Source organism: Corylus avellana, chromosome ca4, assembly GCF_901000735.1.
Source record: "Corylus avellana chromosome ca4, CavTom2PMs-1.0".
NCBI classification, from domain to species: Eukaryota; Viridiplantae; Streptophyta; class Magnoliopsida; order Fagales; family Betulaceae; genus Corylus; species Corylus avellana.
In genome coordinates, this window is record NC_081544.1 from 4827544 (window position 1) to 4846351 (window position 18808).

Consider the following 18808-nt stretch of genomic DNA (forward strand, 5'->3'; position numbering starts at 1 on the left):
TATACATATGTAGACTTATATAGACTTATAACATATATAGACTTATAAGTTTATAACATACATTGGAAATAAGTCTCTAGATATTTAATTGTTGTATTAGTATGAATTAGTATACTTATAAGTTATATCATATTATATATGTATAATTTGTTATTATATAATCAAATGATTTAATGATCAAGTGATTATGTTATTTGTATATATATTTTTATAATTAATGATCAAGTGATTATGTTATTTGTATAAATATTTTTATAATTATAATTATAAAAATATATTATATAAAAAGGCAGTTAGCGGTTACGGTTAGTAGACCCAATAACCGCTAACCGCTAGGCAGTTATAGCGGTTAGGCGGTTAGCGGTTAATGCGGTTAGACAGTTAGGCGGTTAGCGGTTAATGCGGTTAGACAGTTAGGCGGTTAGGCGGTTGGCGGTTATAGCGGTTAGCGGTTAGCGGGCGGCTAAAAACCGCCCGCCTTTGCACCCCTAGATACAGAAACCGAATTTATATCAACATAAAACTGGGAAACATCAGCAAGTCACTCTCGAAAACCCTAAGCCCTATGAAACCCTAAGTCCCCCCTCCATAGCGCCGCCGCCTCAGGGGAGGAGGGATGCCTGTTGCCTGCATCCCTCCTCCCTTCTTTGCTTCCCGGTTTTTGTTTTAGGCTTATTTCTGTCTTTGGTGTTTTCTGTTCTGTTGTGCTTGTGTTCTCTCTCGGTAGGTACTGCTTTTGGGAGTTTTCACTCAAACTCTCACCCTCCCTGTTTGTTTGTGTGTGCCGCCGATCTCCTCCGCGCCCGCTTCGCAGCTCACCGCTCGCTGTCGGGTCTTTTCACGCGCCCCTCCCACGCCAAGCTTTTTGTGCCACCTTCCGCGGCTATTTCCGGCCAGCTCGCAATCGGCCTCCTCCGGCTGCCGTGACCCGCTTTGAGTGTTTTTCGCGTTTATTTCCTTGTATTGTTGTTTTTCTGTTTTGTATTTCCTTTAAGTTCCCCTGTATTTGGTTTTCTTTGCTGTAATTTCTTTTCCTGCATTAGTTTTATTGTTCCTTTTATTTCCCTGTATGATTTTATTTATGCTTGTAATAAGGCTCTCTCCTCCTACTTTGTTGCTCCCGGTTGCTGCCCGTTATTACTGGTCCAAACCCTTGGGTTGTGGATGTGAACTTTATCCTGGCTTTCGAGTCGAGGAGGATGAGTATTGCCTTGGGGGTTTTACTCTCAAGACAGAGGAATAAGTATCGGCTTGGGGGTTTTGCTCTCAAGGCCGAGGAATAAGTGCTACCTATGCATTAGATGATGTCTGTTTGATGCAGATCTGATTTTTAAACTTGATATTTAGTCATAGGTTAGCGGATGCTGTGTTTTGGTTAATTTGGTCTGTTGTTGATGACTGTATCTTTAGCTTCGGCTATGATTTACTTCACAGCTTTTTGCTCTGTTTGTAAGAGTTTTAGGCTCGCAACTTTTATCAATGAATGAGTATGATATCTTTAAAAAAAAAAAAAAAACATAAAGGATGATAAATTGATAATTGAAGATACCAAACTTTTACAGAATATTGTCGGAGGAAACTTTTCATATTTCTATTTTTTTTCTCACTCGCAAGCTTTCTCTTCCTCTCCTGAGCTCGAAACATAAGGAGGACTCATTAAATTTACACAATAACAGAAATATAATAATATTACTATATTAGTGCATGAATTAATTAAGTATCTTTTCCAAATATTCAACCTAGCTCAATCATCCAAGTAAAAATTTCCATAATGAAAAATAAATTCCTAAAATATTCTATCATTCAAAGTTCTTAAAATCTCAACAAATGACGATTTCAAATTAAATTATTCAAATTTTGTATGAATATTTTAAAAATAGTAAATATTATGATGAAAAATCATGGCATATATATATATATATATTATTAGAAAATTTAGATGGTGGTGCATGTAAATACTTTAACCCATATATGGAATGAAGAGGGTGCCATATTAGAGAGATTACAAGCATTCTCCTAAAGATTCTAGAGAATCTTGATTCATATATGCTTTACCAGGACACTTTCTATTACTTGTAAGGAAAAAAAAAACGTATTCATACCTTTAAAAGTTAATAAATAAAGAGTTTGTAACGAGTATTTTTTTTTTTTTTCTTAAGCAAATTTGGGAAAAAGTTACAGAATTCAAAACACCGAAAAAGCGACGGGTTTTCCAATAAGTATGATGATGATATAAAAGGACGGAACTATATCAATTACATGAACAAAGGATCGAGTTCTGTGTTGAATTTCACCATGTTGCGCTCCCTTCGTTCCAGATCTTCAAATTTCTATGATTTTCTTCATTCTTTTCAATCTTCCATGGGGATAGTTTGTGGCCGACCAACAGGTTAGGAGAATGAGGCTTAACATTTATCTGAACTTATATTTAATTAATAGGAATTTGATTTTATTTAAGATTAGTTTATATTAGTTTTGTTATCAGTGTTAAAGTATTGATTAAATTTATCTCTTCCTACAAGCTTAAACTTTTAGAAAAACTGATAATTTTAACTTGGTATAAGTATTTTAAAATTTGATTTATTGTATCAGATAGTGTTTTGAGTCGTATAATTAATCTCCTTTTGTCATTTTTTATTCTCTTGATTGTACCTCTCAATAAAAGAGTAAGCATAATTTTAATCCCAAATCTTGTGTTTGAAAAAGTTTAACGTTCCTCAAAACCTAACAAATTATCCCATTGCGTGTTTGTGAAATCATTTACGTACGTGCATGTTTTTTCAATCCCATGTGAGATTTCATGAAATGATCAGTACTGACTACATGCTTTCTTGGTTGCAGGTGTGGCAAGTTTTGCGTCCATGGCACCACCCTCTGGGCAAACAACCTTCCAAACAACAGGTAACAGGTAATTCTGTCGAGGCAATTCAGAGCCGTGGACGAAAGTGTTTGACACCGAACCACCAATAACTTTTTTGTGTCTTTAATTTCTTTCTTTTGCTTATGCAATAGTTTCATAATTTATATTCCACACAAAATTTCAATAAAACCTATGCCTGTCTCCCACTTCTTTTCTCCATTTGTAACCTTTTTCCTTTTTTTTTTCAAATTGAAAAAAAAAGTGGTGCTGAAAAATATGCGAATATCAACTGGGATGAACTTGGATTTGGTCTAATTCCAATAGACTACATGTACGTGATGAAATGCTGTGAAGAGAAGAATTTTAGTGATGGAAACTTAATCCCCTATGGGAACATTGAGATGAGCCCATCTGCCGGAATCTTAAACTATGGACAGGTAGATGCACCAGCAGCATCCTAAAAAAAAACATTAAAAAACATCCTTATTGCTAACATATATACTAATATACATACGGATACAATGATGTTTTTAGGGGTTGCTTGAAGGTCTCAAGGCATACAGGAAGGAAGATGGTTGTGATGTTTTGCTGTTTCGACCAGACCAGAATGCTCAACGGATGAAGAATGGTGCAGAGAGACTGTGCATGCCATCGCCATCTGTTGAGCAATTTGTTGAGGCTGTAAAGCAAACAGTCCTCGCCAATAAGCACTGGGTATATATATTTTTTTTATTTTTTTCTTCTTTTTTTTCCCCTATTTAATCAGGCAAAGGGAATTATTAAGGGTATCTTTCCCTATAAATATATAGGGGCGGAACTAGTAAGAGGCTTGGGGACCTCAAAATGTTGACCAGTTTTTTTGGTTTTTTCAAATACTCGTATAATTCTTGTAATGCTTCAAGAACAATTTTGGGTCTTTAGAAGTTTGTGTTTGATGAAACAGGTACCTCCCCCGGGGAAGGGATCACTCTACATTAGGCCATTGCTCATAGGAAGTGGACCTATTCTGGGCATGAGTCCGGCACCAGAGTACACATTCCTCATATATGCATCTCCAGTTGGAAATTATCATAAGGTGGGTTATTGGTTATGTTTATTGTTAAAGTATTAATTAAATTATTAAATTTATTGTTTCATACTATGTTAAGCATTTGGGATAAGTAGTAATTTAACATGATATTAGAACCAAAAGTTATAAGTTCAAATCCTAACTCCACTCCACAATTCACTCACATTCAATTATATATATAACAATGTTTGTAGTAGCCTTATGTAATACACACCTAAATGCAATTCATCTTTATTGTTTTCGAAAACATCACAATGCACATAAAATTATAAATAAATAATTTTGAAAAATGATGCTAATTTGTGGTGCTATATTCTTTTTTTTCCATAAAATAGGGTCCTTTAAACTTGGTTGTTGAGGATAAGCTCCATCGTGCTACTCCTGGTGGAACTGGAGGCGTCAAGGCCGTCACCAACTACTCACCGGTAACGACTATAACTTCTTCAACAATTTCTCCTCTTGCAATGCTTATGGGTGAATATATAATTTCTAATGGCTGCTTAACTTGGTCAACCGATTCCTAATATTATAATTTCTAATATATAATTCCTAGTCGACCGATTCGTTGACGATCTGGTCCAAGTTAACCCACTAAACTAGTCTGACCTACATGCATGTTGAGCAGTTTGACCCACCTGCCAACCCGCACCCTGCCACTGATCTCAGCACCTACCCGTCCAAATCAACCAGATTTGGACCGACCAAATCGGTTTTCCAATTCGCTAAAGTCATCAATGTTGGCATGGGTGTGATCTATGTTCCCAACCTCGGGAAATTGATGGCGTTCGCTTGAAAGATAGTGAAATGAAGTCAGCCCTAATATGTTGTTGATGGAGAAAACATATGATAAAGGGTGCAGTCATATAAGAAAAATATGAAGCGCGCATGTACACGTAGGGCCATGTCACGAATTGACGCCAATTTGTTGATATTACAAATGAGAATTGGCATGGGGCAAAATTTTGGTAGCAAGAAAAATCATGCTCGAATGCAAAATCCTATCTAGCACTATTATAGTGTACTCAAGTGAGAGATGAAGGAATATGACGCGTGATCACGCTATAATAGTGTGCATGCACCCTCACACACCATAAACTTCTATAGTCATTGGTTTCCCATGGGAGATGTTTGTTCATGGTGAACAGACAACCCTTTTAATGGGTTTATTTGTTTAATTAGCATATGCAAACTATTAGGAGAATTGCACATGTCGTGAAGAAGTATCATTGCATCTATAAAAGGATGCAATCGTGTGAGTTTTATATACCTTTTTTCTCCTTCAACGGGCTGTTTCCCATGAGATCAACACCCTATTATAATTTTCTTGATCTAGCATGAAAAAAATAAAATAAAATATTATCATATTCATCATGTTTTCTTACACTAGTTGCTTATGCAAAAAATTTCCCTTTTATTCTGCATGCAGGTTTTCAAAGCAATGACCCAAGCAAAGGCCAATGGATTCTCTGATGTCCTATTCCTAGACGCTTTGACAGGGAAAAATATTGAGGAACTTTCAGCATGTAACATTTTCATTGTCAAGGTATCATGATGTATTAGATTTTGTGTATATATATATATATATATCTTTGTGGGTATATATCTATCAATATCATTTAATACACAGTGAAGTACTATTATTAACAAAAAATATTCTGAGTAATTTCAAATACATCCATTAGGAAGTTTAGATTTCAAAAAATATTATGAACTCATCTTGTCAGTAATTTAATCATCTGAAATCTAACTTTTCCCTTAACATATTAAATTTAAATTTTCTTTCTAATGTAGGGTAATGTCATTTCAACCCCAGCAACACATGGAACTATTCTACCCGGAGTCACTCGAAAGAGTATTATGGAGATTGCCTTTACTTTTGGTTACCAGGTGATCATTCTCATACTATGATGATATATGCCAATTGATTATACAACGGGATTTGAATATAGTGCAATGGGGTACTCTCAATCAACCTCATATGAGGTTGCCCATTGCATGTTGCATGGGATTGCCAAAAATTAATCGGCAATGTTCCAATTGCATCAGGTCGAGGAACGTGAAATTCCAGTAGAGGATTTGCTTGAAGCTGATGAACTTTTTTGTACCGGGACTGCTATGGTTGTAAATCCCGTTGCTTGTGTCACCTATCACAACAAAAGGTAACTACCAATGGAGTTCAATTTCGTAAATTATTTTATATATATTATTTTGACCTTATTATTCATGTCTATGTAGGGTTGAATACAAAACTGGAGCTGAAACGGTGTCGCATAAACTATATGTTATGTTAACAGGGATTCAAACGGGTCGTATTGAAGACAAGATGGGGTGGACTGTCAAAGTTGATTGAGCCTCTCCTCTCTCATTTACAATAAAATTTAGCTTCTGCTTGTTTCTGTAATGTCTCCAAAATATTCCACTTTAGGAGTGTACGTATAAGGTTGTAAGACATCATTATTGTTTGTTTATTATTTTCTCTCCTTAAATTATTTTAGCCCTTGGAACCTGATACTCGCTCTATTTGTCAATGTCTTTTGAGAGGTTTTTTTTTTTTTTGTTTGAAAAAATATTGTGATGCGATACAAAAATGAAAACCTTTTTTTGTATTTTTAAGAGTGTTTTGTATTGTTTGTTATAACGTATTTGTTTAGAGAAGAAGAGCAAAAAAAAAAAAAAAACAGAAAAAACAAGAATTTCAACAAACATGGTCACTCTCTTTTAAGGTTGTTGATATTATCTCGTTAATGAGAAAGTTCTTGGAAATGAAAGTAGACAAGACTTAAAACCAAAAGCCTTTGCTCTAAACCTCACCCTAACTAGACCAAAAGGAAAGAGAAGTACCCTTCCAAAAGAAAGGAGGGGGATATTTGCTTTATTGGTTAAGAAAATCATCATCCCATTACTTTGGAATTCAACAAGTTAATCATTTGTGCAAAAATGGTGAATAACTAATTCAAAGGGTGATAGCCACTGCAACATTATAATTAACTCGATAATTATTACATGTATTTAAATGACTAATTCATTGGTTGAATCATTTCATTGTTCTTTTCAGGCATTTTTGAATCAGTTTATTGTGTTGATCTTCTCATATTTATTATTACATGTGTTTATAAAGGAAAATAATTAATAGAAAAGAATTCATATTTCCAGAAAGTCAAGGGAGGAGCATCCTTCAAGGAGTTACAAGAGAATCTTGGCTAATTGAATTTTCTGATGGGAGAGACAAGCAGAATATGCAAACCGTCCAGTGGGGCGATTTTACGGTGGGAAGACCTCCGCCACCAAGGCAGCCACCCCCTGCACCGGAGGTGGCTCACGCGGTCACCCCACCCTCACCCCACTTTGTGGTGGATGCCGGTTGGCAGCCAACCCTTCTAATTTTTTTTAAAATTAATTTTTAAGTTTTGTTTTCTCATATAATCCTGTGTTTTGTTAGCATAGGTTTATTTTGTTCTAAGCTGACGTGGTAGGGCTTGAATGGTGGGCAGAAAAGCCTCCTTTGTGCAAAGAACACACTGAAGTTATTCTCATAAAAGAATGCAATGGTATGGATTTTATACAATTTTTTGCTCCTTCAATAGGCTGTCTCCCATGAGATCAGCAAAACATATCACCATTTTCTAGATCCAGAACAAAAGACACCAATAAAATGACAACTATTTGTGTCATTCACTCGGTCTTTTGCTCAAGAAACTATTTAGAACTTACCACATTTAACAAATTGGTCGATCATGCAAAGGGCACCCTTTTATTCTTCAGGTTTACAAAGTAGTGACTCAAGCAAAGTACAAAGGATTCTTTGATGTCCTATTCCTAGATGCATTGACAGGGAAAAATATTGAGGAAGTTTCAACATGTAATATTTTCATTGTACGTCAAGGTATGACTTATTAGTTGTTTTATATTATATATGATAGGACATAGGAGTCATAGGAAGCCTAATCCCAAATACCAGAAATGATAAGAGAAAGAGAAGATCTGAGGTCCTATAAGTAGATTCTTGATTAAATTTACATTTTCTATCTAATGTAGGGTAATGTTATTTCGACCCCGGCAACACTCTAGTGTGGCCAAACCACCCACATTTGGCTAAGGGTAGCTCATCTACTCTCTTGATTTTTCTTATTATTATTATTATTATTATTATTATTATTTTAGTTTTTTTTTCGAATTTATAAGCATATTTTTGTCTTATTTAGAGAAGGTTGCTGGTTTTTTTTCTGAATGAAAAGGAAACACTTTAAAATAAAATAAGAAGTTTCTAGTGAAAGTGTTAAGTGTAATATCTTAAACAAAAACCACATCATTTTGACAAATTTTTTTTTTTTAACAAAATTAACATGTAATATATAAAAAAAAAAAAAATTGTATTATTTAAAGGATAGGTAAAGGCGGAAAGTAGCTACCTTTGCCTACCCTAACCCTACTATGCACCTTCTTAGTTTTTAGGTTGGCTAATTCGGTGTCCAAAAGTGTAATTTTTTCTCTGTTGAAGCTCCATTCGCTGCACGCTTGCTAGACCGTTTGAACGTGATGTGTTCCATAGTAAAACCCAAGAGCTTCGTTAGCTGAACATTCACAGAATCGTCCGAACGGGAGTTGCACTTAGTAAATCCAAAGAGCTTTGTTCGCAAGGCCGTTCGCTGTGAGTTCAAACAAGAATTGTCTGAGAAGAAGTTTAACCTAGACGTGTGTTCAAGTCCATCCGAACGAAAGATGTATGTTGTCGCATTAGAGTTTTCCAACTTCAACTTGAATTTCTATAAAACCCTACTTTTGTTCGAACGAGACTGTCTCCCGTCCAAACACTATTGCAAATTTTTCATAATAAGGTTTTCTACTTCAGCAAGAAAACCTAATTCTTAATTGCCGATATATAGGACTCTATAGAGCACGATTTTTCAATCCAACTAAGAGGCAACTCAGTTGACTACTAACTCCAACAATAGTACTTACATATATAAATTATTTTATACAGTGATACATAAATAAATAATCAAAAAGGTTCACTCCATTGCTTTTGAAGTTTAAGGGCAACTTGCTCATTAAAAAGCTATTGCTGCCATTGCATGACTGGTGCCCATTTTGTGGCAAATAATTAAGAAACACCCACTAAAGAACTCCTCAAAGAATCTTATATGAGAATGATCACCAAACTCGAGAAAGATATCGCATTCGATAGCCAAAAAAAAAAATCTTTACAAAGACTTTCACTCTTTAAAAATTATAACATTTAATCATCAGAAACTCAATCACCTACTAGCGTCACTCCGACCGTCTTCTTCCTATTTTCCACGCAACAATCATTAAAAAGCTTCATGAGCATACAAATACAGCATCGTAAGATTAAATAGAGTCCAAGAAAAACGATAATTCCAAGAGCAGTAATGAATATTCCAACTTTCTTGGGGAAATTCATATCAAATAAAAGACTAATTTTTTTTCTAGCCTGCTTGGAAGTTTCAGTCTCCAATATTATTAAGGGGCATTTGAGTATATGTGCCAAAAATGTGATGGCATATTTATCGTACACAAAGTCAAAATAAAAATTGACTGACTCTTCAAGTCTACCTCTCTAAAGTCTAAAGTCCTCCTCTGGATGTTCAAGGCAAGTTGAGTGTTTCATGGGGCAATTAATTATAAGATAAAGACTCCTTTTTTTTTTTTCTTTTTTATTGTTTCTACTTTTTTTTTTTTTTTTTTTTTGTTAATTCTTTGGTATATATATATACGGAACGTTTTGTGATTATAAAAGTTTATTTTCTCACGGTGAAGAACAATTTCGTTATTTCCGTTGGTATGTATCTTTCATCATACTCTATGTGTCTTCACTCTTAATTTGTAATTTCTTCAACTTATTATATCGATGGATTTGTTTTCATCTTCTTCTTTGGTGAGTTCAATACAACCACTTTGTATTGATTTTCCGAAGCCCATCTCCATCTTCCAAATAATTTGTTTTGTTTGGCTTGATGTGATTCAAGTTCCGGTGGAAATTGTTGACGTGATGGTGCAGTGCCCCAAAAACAAGAGTGGGCCAGGCAATTCTCTTTTTACTATTTGGAATTGGTGTAGCTGACTACTTAGAGCACTGATTGGCAGCACGCGCGGGCGTGGCACGCCCAGTGCAAAAAAAAATTTTTTTTTTTTTTTTTTTTTTTTTTTTTTTTTTTTTATTTTAAGATCAACAGCACGGGCGTGCAATGCACGCCGCGTGCTGTTGATCTTTACCCGACTACTTAACACTCCTACTTGTATAAGGATTGATTTGCCGACCTATTTATAAGAAAAGAGTGCCGCGCAAGTGCAACAGAGCCACATAACATTAGTGAAAAAGGTGGGCTGCTGTCAGGCAGACTTAATGGGTGTGTTTGCGAATTTCCTGGAACTCTCAATTCTAAAAAAAAAAAAAAAAAATTTACCTCAAAATTAATCACAACATTTCTACTTTTTATACCACATCAATTATTTTTATTATTATTATTTAAATAAAAAAATTACTATAAAACAAATTTTTTACATTTTTTCATATAAAATATATTTTTTCACTTTTCCCTACAAAACATTTTCACTAAAACTAATCAAACATTTATTCCTAAAAAAAGTCTACAGTACCGGCCCTAGAACAGTACCGTTCCAGGGCCAATATATTTTGAGGCTCAAGGCATAAGGTTTAAGTAGTATTTTTTTAAAAAAAATATATTAATTAAATAATATTTATTTTAATATTAATATTATATTTTTATTTAAAAATTATTCTTTTTACTTTTTGAGACACAAAACTTATTGTTGTTCGAAATTTTGGCTACTTTATGCTTCTCACAAGGCCAAAAAAATATCTACCCACAACCTTCAAGAATGGAACGTTTCAGATTGAATTTTATTTAATGATGTCTTTATTATTATTTGATTCCCTTTTTATTGCTATCAATTTTTTAAGCCTTATTTTATTTCGAAATGTTGGAAAATCAAATGATATTAATGCTTTTTTAAAAAAAATTAAGCAAGGGGCCATAGTTAAAGCATATATATTGACAGCAATTAGGTCTTTAATTGTGTTTGTTTTTGTTTATGGAAATAGTTTTATTAGGATTCATTAATTGGGCGCTTTATTAAATTGGGGACCTTTTTTTAATTACTTATTTACCATGATTAGGGGCTCTTAATTAAAGAATATGGATGGTAATTAGGGCTTTGATTTTTTTTTATGGAATTTTTAAAATTAATGTTTATTAATTGAGGGCCTTATTAAATTGGAGGCCCTAAGCGGCTACCTAATCCACCTAAGGGTTGAGCTGGCCCTAGCTACTATGTGATCGAATAGAGGCTACAAACTCTATAGTGAGAGAGAAAAATATAGATAGATCAGCCACCATCTCGTCCCAGCAAAATAAAAGGAGTTTGTATTCATGTCTTTTGTTTTCTCCTTTAAGAAAAATCTATATTGTGTGATAGTGAGATTTTGGTGTATTGAGGCTTTGGGTTTTGAGTGATTTTCTCCCTACTCTTTTGTATTCCATCTTTTGATAGTTAATTTCCTCAGGGCCGTCTCCACCAATAGATACCTTTTCTTTCCTTTTTTTTTTCAAATTGAAAGCGGAAAAAAGGTTACAGGGGGCGGATCGTTCTCATTTTTGATTCGAATGGAAGAAAGAATGGAGGATCCTTTGGGAATGCGACCAAACACAATATGGGTAGTGGCCCATTTAGCTAACACGTGTGCACAATAATCAGCACATCTAGAATGCCAGTAGATATATGCTTGTTAAGCCGAATCACTTAAATATTGGTGTCTTATGTAATTGATTTATTTTATATTATGTTCTTTTCTGCTTCTTTGGGATCCTGAATTTAGTTCCGTGTACAACAAGTGGTATCAACGCTCAAGTTGGGAATGAAATTGATGGAAAATATGGTGAGTATCAAGTTTGAAGTGGAAAAGTTCAATGGGAAGAACAATTTCTCTCTTTGGTAGAGAAAGATGAAGAATATGTTGATTTAGCAAGGAGCCCACAAGGCGTTATTGGGAAAGGCGAAAAAATCCGAGAAGATGGACAATAAAGTTTGGGAAGAGATGGATGCGACGGCTGCTAGTGCGACCCGTCTTAACTTGTCAGATGACAGTCAGAAAGGGAAACTTGTCGTGGAGGTGGAGCTTGACGATTAGCATCCACTCGCGGACATATGTGATGATGAAGAATCTTCAGGAGATTCAAAGCACCAAAAATAGCCTTATTCTTTAGAAAGAGGCAAAGAGAAACATAATCGAAAAAAATCGGAGAGATATGGATTTAAGGACATGGTTTCCTATGCTATGATAGCTGTTCAATGGACAATGAAGTTTGGGAAGAGAGGATGCGATGGCTGCTAATGCGACCCGTCTTAACTTGTTAGATGACAGTCAGAAAGGGAAACAGGTCGTAGAAGTGGAGCTTGATGATCAGCATCCACTCTCGGACATATGTGATGACGAAGAATCTTCAGGAGATTCAAAGCCCAGAAAATAGCCTTATTCTTTAGAAAGAGGCAAAGTGAAACGCAATCGAAAAAAACGGGAGAGATATGGATTTAAGGACATGGTTTCCTTTGCTATAATAGCTGTTCAAGATGGTATGCCAATGGAGGTGGAGTTACTACATCAAGGTAAAGCTTAGGAATCGACAACATTGCTCAAGGCAAAGAAGGCTCAAGGGTACAGATGGGTCTAAAAAAAAAGAAAAAGCCAACAGAGAAAGTTGTGTGACCAAGAGGACTGGCAGAGAAGCGTGGTGTTCTGTTTAAACCATGTCATGTGCTCAAGTTCAAGAGACACTTGGACTTAAGCATCACTTATGGATTGTGATAGCCCTTAGGGACTTGGGCGGAGGCATCAAAAGGAGATTCGTTTTGTTTGACTTGATGGGATTCAAGTCAAGGTGGAAATTGTTGACATGATGGTGCCTTGACCCATAAAGAAGAGTGGGCCAAGGTAATTCTCCTTTTACTATTTGGAATTGGTGTAGCAGCCAACTTAACACTCCTACTTGTATAAGAATTGATTTGCCAATCTATTCATGCTATAAAAGGGCATGTTCATACCTTGTTCAAGTAGGGCAGCAAACATACACATAGCCACACAGGGGGCTGCTGTAGGGGTAAGGAAAGAGCGCCGCACAAGAGCAATAGAGCCACATAATATTAGTGAAAAGGTGGGTTGTTGTCAAGAACAACTCAATATATTTTGAGGCCTAAGGTAAAAAGTTTAAGTGGGGCCTTTTTTTTTATTTAAATATTAATTAAATAATATTTATTTTAATATTAATATTATATTTTTATTTAAAAATAATTCTTTTCGCTTTTTGAGATGCAAAATTTATTGTTGTCTAAAATTTGGCTCCTCAATGCTTCTCACACAGCCAAGACAATATCAAATCCGACTTCCATGAGGTTAAAAAAAGAACTGCATATCTACAGTAAAAACTTCAATGGTTCAGATTTAAGAGCAATTTATTTAAGTGTGAAACACAAAGACAATGTTAGAAAGAAACACACGCCGTTCCAAGGGAAGGAAAAAAAACACCTCTATTTTAAGGAATTTGGCCATGTTACTCATATCGCTCTCATTCCCAAAAAAATAAAACCCATTTGTGTTTCTGATTTTAGACCTATAAGTCTATGTCATGTGGTTTATAAGTTAATATCCAAGATCCTGGCGAATCGTATGAAGCGAGTGCTCCCCTTTATTATTTCATCCACTCAAAGTGCTTTTTTACCGGGGCGGTTGATTACAGACAATATTCTTGTGGATTACGAAACGTTACATACTATGCACACTAGGATGTGGAGCAAGACTGTGTATATGGGAATTAAGCTAGATATGAGTAAGGAATATGATAGGGTGGAATGGGCTTTCCTGGAAGCTATGATGAAAAAAATGGAGTTCCCTGATAAATGGATCAGATTGATTATGGAGTGTGTACGTACTGTGTAACATCCCCAGCCCGTTAAGGCTGAGTTTGCCACTTTTCTTCTTTTACAACAAAAGTTCTTGCAAAGATCTATAAGGTCTATCAGAGTACTTGATTTTAAAGGATACGAAAAATGTATAAAACATTATTCAAGAGATTTTATTACAAGCGAAATTAGAAAACATTAAACTTTAGTTGCGGAATATCATATTATTACAATCACTGATATGAAAAGACTTTGAAAATTAATAATTATTCCCATCCCCATTCCGGCCTCCTATTCCTGCGTCCTTTCTACCTGAAAACAAGAAATAAAACTGAATGAGCCCAAAGGGGCCCAGCAAGTAGAATCCACAACCATAAATAGTTTTACTCCTTGTTCTCAGTTTTGGAAATCATTTTCGCAAATAAATATAATTCTAGCCATAATAATATCTGTATGTACGGTTGCATCTCCCGTAACATATACATACTATTACATCTAGTAATAGATCATCATTGTAAATCATCTTTATAAATCATCATCATAATGCATCATTATAAATAATCTCTGTAAATCATCATAGCATATCATCGTTGAAAATATAGTATCATTTTCTCATAATAAGGCCCATGTACACTATTACCCCTGTGCACGAGGGTTGCGGGTCCTTGTGACCATGGCACTGAACTGTGGCCACAGCCATGCCCGACCGCCAATTAACTCTTTCTTGGTGCACTCAACGGTCTAGTTGATGGAATACCACCTTCTGGCATAGCCTCCTTCAGTGGTTTCGCCTCCATCCGAGTATCGGTACCGAACTCTCATCTTTACTTATCTTAGGGCCAAAAATACTCTCCTCCATACATGTGCCCTTATTTCATAAACATTTATCTCATCTCTTGTACTTTTCTTTGTACTTCTTTTGATGCATCTTAGGGCAACATGTAGGAGGGTTTATCATCATTTTTCTTTCTTATAATCATCATCATTTCTCAACTTTCTTTTCTTAAAATGGAAACTTTTCCAAATATAAACTTGTTGTGCTTAAAAAAAACATTTAAAGAAATATAAACTTTCTAAATAATTCTTTTAGAAATCCTTCATGCATGCAACATAACTTCATAATACGTAAATAAAATAATCATTTACAATTTACTAAAGAATGAATAAATAGCATGACATGAAGAAATTTTAGAAGGGGTAGTGAATTTACTTACCTCTAGACTGAAGCTAAAAGTGGTATGAAGGAATCTAGTTGCTCCAATATGACTAACACCACTAGTATATCTTTTGAAACTAATTTCTAAAGTCCACTATCTCTTGTGTTCTTTCTTTCTTGTAGCGCTTGGTCTCGCCCTTTCTCTCTCTGTTCTGAGTAAACACTCTTAGAAAGAAGAAAGACCGAGTAAAAAGCGGAAGAAGGAAGAATATATGCAAGAGATGGGAGAGTAGATGAGTTGTGAAAATTGTGAAGGAGAAGAGCTCTATTTATAGGAGAAAATCAAACACTATTCTACCTTCAATTTACAATTATACCCTCATTTTACTATTCTACCTACCCTATACTATTCTACCTACCAATTTCCAATTACCATTCATACAATATCATAAATTTCTCAAGAATTAATATCATTGCCTAATATGAATATTAATATAATCATAGCATCAAATTAATATCTCTAAAATAAGACTTTCAAAATCTGAGGTGATACATATTTACTATCCTATTATTTCACCAATTACCATTCTCTAATTACCACTCTCATAAATTTCCCAAGAATTAAAATCCTTAGCTACAATGGATATTAAAATAACATCATTATCAGAATAATCTATTTAAATAGCTTTGAAAATTCTGGGGCACTACATACTGTTTCTTATTCCATTTTGATAAATGGCGAACCTGTGGGACATGGCCCTCGACAAGGTGAACCTATATCCCCATATCTTTTTCTGATATGTGCGGAGGCACTCAATTCGTTATTGACTTAGGCAGAAAAAAAGGGGGTTATATCTGGAGTTCCTACGTCCAAGAATGGACCTCGGCTGAGATATCTTTTCTTTGCAGATGACAGCTTGTTATTTTGCAAGGCAAATTTGGTTGAGTGGAGACGAATTACCAAGATTCTAGAAAAATATGAAGCGGCTTCTGGTCAATGTTTCAATAAAAGTAAGACATCTATTTTCTTTAGCCGAAATACCAGTTTGGAGAGGAGGACTGAAATTACTCAACTGTCAGGGCTACAAGCTACTCATAGCTTCGATAAATACTTAGGGTTACCAACTCTTAAGGGAAAATCGAGATATCAGTCCTTTAAAAATATTAAGGATAAAGTGTGGAGTTGGCGAGTTGCCTTAATAATTGGAAGATTAAATTTTTATCTCATGCAAGGAAGGAGGTTCTCCTCAAGGCGATGGTGCAAGCAATACCAACGTATTGTATGAGTGTGTTTCAACTCCCGGTTTTGTTATACAAGGAGATCAATGGAATGATGCAACGATTTTGGTGGGGTAATAAGGAGCATTCCTCTAAAATTCACTGGATGAGTTGGAAAAGAATGGGATTAGCTAAGTCTAATGGTAGGCAAGGTTTTCGGGATTTGGTGATGTTTAATAAGGCTTTGTTGGCTAAGCAGTTGTGGAGACTTCTTATGAAACTGGAATCCTTGGCTGCCCAAGTTATCAAGGCCAAGTATTATCATAACTGCTCCGTATTGGAAGCGACAGTGGGATCTAAGCCCTTATATGCATGGAGGAGCCTTATGGCTTCTCAAGCTCTCCTAAATAATGGGCTTCTATGGAGGATAGGGGATGGGCAGGATATCAAATTTTGGGGAACTCACTGGATTCCAAAGCCAACAACTTTCACAGTGCAGTTGCCCATTAACGGATATGATGAGGAGGCTCGGGTAAAAGATTTAATTGACCAGAATACTAAGTGGTGGAATAGCAACTTAATTTCAGCTACGTTCCTTGAGGATGAGGCCAATGTGATTCTTAATATTCCACTGAGTCCTCCAACCAAGGGATAGGCTGATTTGGCGGGGTACCACGACAGGAGAATTTACTGTCCGAAGTGCATACCACATGGGAATGGAGATGGCTGTGTCTCTACGTAATGGAAGATCAAAAATGGGAGAGGACACAAGTGTTTGGAAGATGTGCTGGATGCTAAATGTTCCTAAAACAGTTCAATTATTTTTATGGAGGGCTCTCAATAATTTGCTCCCTACCAAATCAAATCTATTCCGAAGGGGTGTGGTTACGGAAAACAGTGTCTTGTTTGTACAAGGGATGAGGAAACTATTGTGCACGTTTTGTGGAGCTGTCCCTCGGCCAATGATGTTTGGGGCTGTAGCATGGCCAAATTTCAGAAACAAAATAGTGACGGTTGCAGCTTTTTTCAAGTTTTTGAAGTGATGACTAACTGTTGCGATCGTGCATAGCTTAAGCTATTTGTAGTAATAGCTAGAAGGATATGGCTAAGGAGAAATAGTCTGATTCATGAGGGAGTATTCCTTCATCCGAACCAGCTCATACGTGAAGCTCAAGACTCCTTGGAAGATTTCCAGCAAGCCAATGCTCGGGAAGATGAAGTTGCCAGACAAGCCATAGAGTCGCAACAGATAAAATGGAAGCCTCCACCTCTGAGGGAGATTAAAGTCAACAGGGATGCGGCCTTAGAGAACAATCGAGGTAAAGCAGGGTTGGGCATGATTGCTAGGGACTCCATGGGAAACTTTGTGGCAGCCCCTGGGATCCCAATTGATAGTAAGCTTGTTCCAGTTTTGGCTGAAGCTCAAGCAGCACTCCATGCATCGATCTTTGCTAAGGACCTTGGGTTGGCAAACATTATCTTTGAGGGGGCCGGATGCCAAGCAGATTATCACAGCTATAAACTCGGAACAACCTTGGCTGAGTTCTTACGGGCATTTAGTAGATGGAGCTGTTTTAGTCGATTTGGGAAATTCACGTTTTACCTATGTAAAGAGAGAGGCCAACTGTGTTGCCCAGGGCTTAGCAAAGTTGGCTCTCATTTTTGCTAGTGAGATTACTTGGTCGAACTCCCTACCGTCTAATATCAGTGGCATAGTAAGGAAGGACGCCTCCCTTACTGTTTTATGATCCTTTGGATCTTTTAGTTATTGAATAAGATTTCCCTTTTGTTCCAAAAAAAAAAAAAAAAAAAAAAGACTAGTGGAATGTCAGTAAATGACTGTTAAAATATATATATATATATATATGAGATGTTGTTACCGTACACAATAATTAATGAACAATATAGAATCGAAAAGAGGGAGATTAAGAGAGAGAGAGTCGACATACAAATTTACGTGGTTCGGCAATTTGCCTACATCCACAGAGAGGCGGCTATATTTTTACTCTTAATGATTCAGGGTTACATCATACATATATATAGACCACAAACCTTACTTGTACGGACTTATTAAGGAAATCCTCAAAATACCCCGTACAGTCCGCTCCAGTCTACTTGGCCTTCCACTGGTATTAATATGAGCCACCAGTTCCAACAAGAGATAACATTTGTCAATTATTAAACCTTTTTTTTGTTTTTTTGAAAATGTCACTTATTAAACTAGGTTGAAGGAAATTTCTGTCCTTTTTAAATTACTTATTTACCATGATAAGGGAGCCTTAATTAAAGAATATGAACGGTAATTAGGGCTTTAATTTTTTTTATTAAAATTTTTTTAATTAGTGTTTCCTAATTGAGGGCCTTATTAAATTGGGGGCCCTAGGCGGCTGCCTAGGGGTTGAGCTGGCCCTAAGGATTGAAATGCAATATCTTAATTTTAGATGGATAAAATTTTTTCAAATTAGACTTTTTTTCTTTTTTTTTTAAAAAAAAAATTATTCTATTAAATTGATATTTGTCTCTAAAATAAGAATCTTATGCTTTATATATAATATATCTTATGCTTTAT

General features: G+C 35.6%; 1 protein-coding gene across 1 annotated transcript; it reads left to right on the forward strand.

Annotated features, from left to right (window-relative positions):
* Nucleotides 1-2861: 2861 nt before the first annotated feature.
* LOC132179180 (branched-chain-amino-acid aminotransferase 6-like) lies at nucleotides 2862-6279 on the forward strand. Its single transcript, XM_059591842.1, has 9 exons — nucleotides 2862-2908; nucleotides 3123-3297; nucleotides 3395-3574; nucleotides 3804-3935; nucleotides 4265-4354; nucleotides 5356-5472; nucleotides 5721-5816; nucleotides 5976-6088; nucleotides 6165-6279. Exons 1-9 carry the CDS (start codon nucleotides 2862-2864, stop codon nucleotides 6277-6279), a joined length of 1065 nt encoding a protein of 354 aa, XP_059447825.1.
* Nucleotides 6280-18808: the final 12529 nt, after the last annotated feature.

Bases quoted from the DNA above. Each gene is read 5' to 3' on its own strand.
- LOC132179180 (XM_059591842.1), top strand. From the start codon at position 2,862: ATGGCACCACCCTCTGGGCAAACAACCTTCCAAACAACAGGTAACAG. The intron at 3,298-3,394 runs GTAGATGCACCA...TGATGTTTTTAG, and splicing joins GAATCTTAAACTATGGACAG to GGGTTGCTTGAAGGTCTCAA. The intron at 5,473-5,720 runs GTATCATGATGT...TTTCTAATGTAG, and splicing joins GTAACATTTTCATTGTCAAG to GGTAATGTCATTTCAACCCC.